Raw genomic sequence first — 7,047 nt, 5'->3', positions numbered from 1 at the left:
ACTGCTTGGAGCCCACGTGCACTGAGACCCTGCAAGCACTGGGTGCTCAGCCTTGCTTGGATGCCACCACACTGAGATGCCACCGGGACTGGGAGCTCGCCCTCCCTGGGAGCCCACCATTGCTGGGAGACCACAGCCAGGAGCCTACCAATGCCGGCAAGCCCATCACTCTCGAAATCCCAACCTCCTGGGGTATTCTGGGCTAGGGCGGCAGTGGCTTGGCAGAGGTTCGGCCCTACCGGTTTGGCCCCCGCGTCCCGACCCCCCTGGCTGGCCCACGTCCCGCGGCGGTGGGTGGCCGAGGGGGTGTGCGGCTCGCAGAGGGAGGTTGGCAGCGACAGAGCCGCCCGCTGCCCGCCCTGCACAAGGAGCTCTCTTGTTCACCCTGCCCAGACCGCGGCAGTGGGGACGGGCAGATCCACCCCTTGTTTGCTTTCGCGTCCCCGCCGCCGGCCCTGCCCTGTGGCGGAGCGCCCGCAGCGTGGCTGGGCAAGGGGACACGTCACCGCCGGAGCCCGCAGGGCGGGAGCTGCCCCGGGGCTCTGCGGGACACGCACGCTTGGGAGACAGAAAACTGTCCCCGGGGATGTGCGGGGCCTCGGGCAGAGCGCAGGGCGAGAGGGGCCGGTCCGAGCCAGGGGGTTCGGCAGGGCACGGCAGGGTGCAGCATGTGCCGCGGGTCACCGCTGCCCTTCGCTCTGCCTAACCCCGGGGCGATGGCAAACACGGCGGGAGCGGCCGAGCACAGCCTGCCAGACAGCCGGGCAATGATTAAGCTGGAGCGGCAGGAACGGGGGGGCGAGCAGGGCAGGGTGCAGGCTGCGCAGCCACACCTCGGCAGGGCTCTGATGACCCGCGCAGCTGCGTGCAGGGTCCCGTGGCTGCTCCCCGGCTGTGTTCATCTTCCCAAGCTGCCCAGGGGTGCAGAGGGTTGTGCTGGGTGACTGTCACCTCCTGCCTCTGGAGCGTGGGTGGTGGTGCCGGGCTCTGGCTCATGCCCATCAGACCTTTGCTCTCCCTGAGGGTGCCACTCCCTACCCCGCAGTGCCGAAGGTCCCTGCAGCGCCCGGGGATGAGTCCTGGGAACGGGAAATCACGTTTCCCACCCATGTGTGTCGCTGCTGATTGCAGATCTACCTTCCCTGAGGGGAGACCTTATCGCTCCACACAACTGAAAGGAGGTTGTAGTGAGGTGAAGGTTGGTCTCTTTTCCCAAGTAACAAGTGACACGATGAGAAGAAATGGCCCCGGGTTGTGCCAGGGGAGGTTCAGGTTGAATATTAGGAAAAAAAACCAAACCAAAACTACTGAAAGGATTGTAAAGGGTTGTAAAGCTCTGGCACAGGCTGCCTAGGGCTGTGGTGGAGTCATCACCCCTGGAAGTGTTCCAAAAATGTGTGGGTGTGGCACTTGGGGACATGGGTTTGTGGTGAACGCGGTGGTGATGCTGGTCTGACAGTTGGATGTGATCATTTAAAACATATTTTCCAGCTTTAAGATCCCAATTTCCCTGTCCTGGATCCAGATGGGATTTTGGCAGGGTTCACGGTGCCTTTGGTGTCAGCATGGCAGATGCACAGCCAATGTCACCAAGGGCTCCCCTGCCCCGAGCCCTGCCTGTGCTGAGCTGGGGTGCCCAGGAATGGGCAGAAGTGGCCAAGGCCAGCTGGACACAGTCCCTCGATGGGACACAGCTCTGCTGGCATCAGGGAGGTGACACGAGGGCAGGGACTGGAATAGGGCAGGAGGGCAGGCAAGAGGGACGTGTGTGTGTGTGTGTGTGTGTGTGTGTGTGTGTGTGTGGAGCAGGAGAGGCAGCCGGAGGGGTCACTGCCTCTGAGCAGTGCCAGGGGTACCCCCAGCTGTGCATAGAGCCAAGCCCACCCCTCTCACCCATGTAAGATTTTTGGCAGAGCTCCCTGTGGCCCTATGGCACTGCACCATTCCTGTTCCTGTGGCAGGTGAGCCAGGGCAGCACTGTGTGTTAGGTGGAAGAGGGACAGCTTGTCAGCTTTGGGACAGCCCTCGCCCCAGCTGCCTACACATCCCTGGGCACACGGCCCTGCAGACAGCACGCTGTGCCCATCAGGAGCCAGCTCTGCCCTGGCTGCTGGCACCCAGGGGCTGCACCCCAGCACAGACAGGCACCTTGCTACCCTGGGATGCCAGGGAACAGCTGGAATCCCACACAGCTGCATCCTTATCTGCCCAGGGCACACGGCCCTTGCCCCGCCTGGGCCAATGGGTTAGACCAAAACCAATGTCTCTGGCACAGCCCTGTCCCAGACTGGCCCCACTGTCCTGTGCTGGCTACCAGCCTGGCAGGGGAAGGGCAAAACCCTGCCATGGGGTGCCACCCCCGTGCCTGGGGACCCATGGACACACGCAGCCCATGTGCACTGCCTAGGAAAGCCTGTGGCAGGGATGGCTCAAGATCCTGGGTCGGGATATGTGCCCCAGAGGTGCCGTGCTGCTGGTGCCGCTTCCTCACTCCCAGGCACCAGTGTCAGGGGGAAAGCCTTTCTTTAGAGCCCAGTGACCCTGTGGGGATCTCCATTTCTCCCAATTCTTCCTCTGAGGAGTTCTGGAAACATGACCGGAGGGCTGCTGGTGAGGAGGCAGTAGGTGAGAGCACTGCCCGTCTCCCCGCCTGCTCCTGCCTGCAGCGGGAGCTGCTGCCCTCTCCTGCTTCCACACAGCAATGCTGCTGGGTGTCCTGCCAGTCCTGTCCTTCTCTTCCAGGATGGGCTTTTCTCCTCCAGGATCCTGAGCCCAGGATCCATCCCCCCACCACACTCCCCTCTTCAATCTGCAGCACCCTCCATGCCAAGGCTGGGACATTGCTGGGACCAAGGGCAGCTGCAGGGACAGCCTGGCACCTCCCTGGTGCTGTCACCTCCCCATGGTCATGTATTGCCATGAACCTTGCAGGTGCCTCTGTGGTGTGCTGAGTCTCCCCATCCTGATGGTGGGCATTGGTAACTCAGCCCCCAGTGCCAGAGCCTGCAGCCCCACAGGGAAGGGCAGGGGCAGGCCATGGACACGTCACCCCCAGGCTGCAGGTAGGAGCACCACCCCACGTGTGGGCAGTGCCAGCCTAGCCCAGGCCAGAGCCCCGGTCCCAGCATCAGTCTCAGCCCTACCACCACACTGTGCCCTCCCACTCCTGTCACAGACATCCCCGCAGCCCGGAGCACCTGGGGACATGTGGGCCAGAGTGTGACGGGTCTCTGCTGGCCAATGTCTGCCTGAATGATCTTGGCTGTGCAGGGTGGCCCAGGACATGGAAGGCTCCGTCGCTGTTGCCCAGGTGCAGATGATGTCCAAGCCCTCTGCTCGCAGTGAAGCCTGGAGATCCTTGGCCTTGCAGGGATGGTTCTTTCTGTTAATGAAGCACAGACTGATGGTAAATGACCATTCCTGGGCTTAGATTTCAGAGGTCTGTGTTACCCAGGTGCCTGTAACCCAATCTCCCAGGCTTGGCTTCCCTGCAGCAGATCCAATAGCACCTGTCCCTGAAAGGTGAGCCCCTGCCCACTACCACGGCCACCGGCAGCCACAGGCACCTGGCTGGGGAGCTGCTGGCAGCTCAGCCCCCTGATGCTCCCCACAGGACTGCTGCAGCCCCCCGGGACAGCACAGCCCTTCCGCCACCAACCCTGAGGCCCTGGGAAGCATCTAAGGACAGGTAGGGATGGGGGAACTGGGAGAAGGGGAGGACAGGTGTACCTGTGTTCACCAAACACTTGAGGTCAACCAAGGAGAGGGAACAGAGTCTTGGTGGCTTCTAGGGGAAGTTTTCAAACATGCTGGTGGGTACCAGACCCCACCTGAGATGACGCTGGACCACTCAACCCCTCCCCCTGAGCCTTTGTGCCCACCCCTGCTGCAGACAGCTGTGCCAGCACAGCCCCGGCTGGGGAGGAGCAGGGCTGTGCCACCTCCTGGTCTCCAAATGCTGTTCCCTGGCCCACCCAGCCACCCCCCTGCTGCTCACCCCATGTTCCCCCCAGTCCCAGGCCACACCCTGAGCAGGCTGCTGAGGTCTGACCAGTCCATCTTCCCTGCAGAGCTCCCAGCGTGGCACTGGGAAAAACACATCCCCTGTGGATGCAGGGACAGCCCACTGCAGTGGCAGCGTCCTGCTCTTCCAGGCAGGGCTGGCCACAGGGCAGGCAGGCAGCGGGCAGGGATGCTGGGCAGGGATCCCTGCTGCTCCCCACTGCTCCTGGGAACTGACCACACGGACTGGTCCCCATCTCTCCCACAAGCCGGGTGCACTCGAAGGTGACATCCCACCCCCACGCCCCCTCCCCAGCCACGGCCTGACAATTCCTCTCACCCCCTCCCCAGCATGTCCCAGGCCGGCGGCAGCCCCCGGGCAGAGGATTCGGGACCGCGTGTCGGGGAGCACTCGCGCACGCCGAGCCGGGGCAGCCAGCGAGTCGAGTGCATCATCTGCTACTCCTCCTACGACCTGGGCGTGCGGCTGCCGCGGCGCCTCTACTGCGGCCACACGTTCTGCCAGGCGTGCCTGAAGCGGCTGGACGCCGTGAGCAACGAGCAGCGCTGGATCCCGTGCCCGCAGTGCCGCCAGAACACGCCCACGCCCCGCGGCGGGGTCACCATGCTCGACCTCGACCTGGCTACCTTCCTCGCCGTCAAGGCTGACAAGGAGCACCCCCGAGGGGCCGGCAGGTCCCCGCCCGAGCTGCCCGCCAAGGGCTCTTGCAAGGAGAAGGCGGTGACCCAGCAGCCGGCGGGGCTGTGCCAAGAGCCGCTGCCCCCGGCGCTGTTGCCCCGCCGCGGCTGCTGCCCGCTGTGCCTGTGCTGTGGGGTGACCGCGGCCTTCGAGAGCTGAGCACGAGCAGAGGCTGCCAGCGGGGCAGCCGGGCTCCCGGGGGGCAGCCTGGGACTGGTTTTGGGTACCTATGCCATGCCTCAGACCCACGTGTGGACAGCAGTGGCAGGGCTGTGCTGGCAGCCTAGGAAGGCCTTCAGCCTGGACAGGGCTTGCTGCTCATCCTGTTGGGATTTGGGGTGCAGCAGCAAGGGATAAGGATGCTCCCACCCCCTCATGATGCCCATCTGCCCCACTGACTGCTCAGAACCCTGAGCTGGCTCACATTCCATTCCTCTGCATGTGTGGCTGTGCACCAGGGACAGTGTCTCTGAGCATCCTCCATAAAGGGGACACAGCCTAGCACAGCAATGCCATGGGGAGCATGTCCAGCACCTTGAAAGCTCCACATCTGTTAAAGACACTCTTGGCCCTGCTGGGCTGCACAGCTTGGCCATGTTTGTTGGCAAGCCCTCGGCAAGCCCTGCCTGTGGCAGCTGGGGGGAGAGGTGGCCTGTCCTGCCACATCGCTGTGCTGTGTTTGCTCTGCTGACCATTTGCATGAGAAATTTTGGCACTGGGATAGCAGGACGGTTGAAATGGAAGATGACAGAGTTTTTAAGAAACCTCGGCATGTTGCTCCACCTACATTGCTCCAGTGTGGGAGGAGAGCTGAGCTCAAGGAAGCTCCTGCTTGGCCTCATGCTCTGTGGCTCACGCCAGGTTTGGCTTTACTTGCAGGACCCTTTCCCCACACTGGCACACACAAACCCTGCTGCTGCTTTTCCAGTTGTGCCCTGCTGCCTCATGGCTTTCCCTGCTTTCCCTGCCTGATCCCACACCAGGCTGCAAGTACAAGAGCCCAGGCAGCTGGTGTTGTTTTAACAGAGGCCAAACAGGGAGCACTGGGGTGCACAGGGTGATACTAAAACACCTCTTGGACAGGGCTTGGTGTTGCCTGGGCAGCTCCTGTGGTTCTTCCCCAGGGCTCATTTTCTGCATTGTTTTCCATGTGGTTTATGACCTCTTGCAATACCCTAACACCAGGGGCCTCTGGCTGCCCCTTGGGGCTCAGTAGGGGACCCCAGCCTGTGCCTCCTTGGGGCTGGCAGGGATCTCCTGTCTCCTGGGCACTCCTGGCGCTTGGATATTCCCCGTGCTGGGGGCCAGGGCTGCAGCCAGAGGACTCCATCAGCCATGAACATCACCCACCCCATGGACATCACCCACCCCATACACAGCACCCATACCCTTGCACAGCACCCACCCCACACACAGCACCCATCTCCTGCACACCACCCACCCCATACACAGAGCCCATGCCCAGTTCTGCCACGTGGTGTCACCTGCCATAAAAAAAGTCCCAGCTGAGATGTTCCCAGCAGAACACAACCTGGGGAGCCCCAGGACAGACAGAAGTGTGGTGTGGTTCAGAGATTCCATGTGAGTCCTGCCTTGGACCTTTAATTATCTGGGAGCATGCAAGAAATTAAAGCCTTCAAGGAATGGGTAAGAGCTATCACTGAGTCCTAGTCCACCTTCCTCTTTATCTACATTTCTCTCCAAATACTCAGGGTTGGGTGGTGGGAGCAGTGTGGGAAGGGCCCATCCCTTCTTGCAGAGGTGCCAGCAGCTCTGTGCTCAGCCCAGCACCTGTGGGTCCCAGCTTTCCAGCAGTGCTGGGTGACCAAACCCATGGCCCCTGTCCCATACCCCACGTCTCCCCTCCCCTGCCTCCCCACAGCACCAGAACCACTCTGGGGGGCTTGGCCCTTGCTTTGTGCCTCCATTGATGTCCCACTGCTCCCAGCCAGTGGCTGTCACTGAAGGAGTGGATCATCCCTTCCATCCCTTCACCCTGGCTGCACACCCTGAATTGGCACGTTGGGCAGATCAGGGCCAGTGGCAAACCCTGAGCCCTGGGGGGCTCCTCTTTGGCACAGGCCACCCGAGCTGTCCTGGCAGAGCAGCTGCTCAGAGCAGCCTGTCCTGGCCCTGGGGCCTGGCTGTGCTGTTCCACAGTGAGCCCAACACCTCGGGAAGTGGCTTCGTGGGGGAGGATCAGGACACCAGTGGGTGCTGCCCTGGCTGGGGTGGGGACCTGAGCTCTTCCTGCAGGGTGTTGGGTTCCAGAGAAGGGGCAGCGACAGGGACACAAGCAATGGCAGCAGGTGGGAAAGGGCAGTGGTGGCATTGCTGGAGTGCAG

At 62.4% G+C, this 7,047-nt stretch overlaps 1 protein-coding gene across 1 annotated transcript; it reads left to right on the top strand.

Annotated features, from left to right (window-relative positions):
• Positions 1 to 4,204: 4,204 nt before the first annotated feature.
• Positions 4,205 to 4,984, top strand: RNF224 (ring finger protein 224). The gene has a single exon (XM_085076615.1). The coding sequence runs from the start codon at positions 4,355 to 4,357 to the stop codon at positions 4,859 to 4,861; it is 507 nt and encodes a 168-aa protein (XP_084932741.1). The 5' UTR covers positions 4,205 to 4,354; the 3' UTR covers positions 4,862 to 4,984.
• The last annotated feature ends 2,063 nt before the right edge of the window (positions 4,985 to 7,047 follow it).

Source organism: Lichenostomus cassidix, chromosome 17 (genome assembly GCF_008360975.1).
Source record: "Lichenostomus cassidix isolate B80296 chromosome 17, HeHo_3.0, whole genome shotgun sequence".
NCBI classification, from domain to species: domain Eukaryota; kingdom Metazoa; phylum Chordata; class Aves; order Passeriformes; family Meliphagidae; genus Lichenostomus; species Lichenostomus cassidix.
This window is presented reverse-complemented; position numbering and strand designations above follow the sequence as displayed.

Excerpts from the sequence above, each read along its gene's own strand:
- RNF224 (XM_085076615.1), top strand. The coding sequence starts at position 4,355 with ATGTCCCAGGCCGGCGGCAGCCCCCGGGCAGAGGATTCGGGACCGCGT.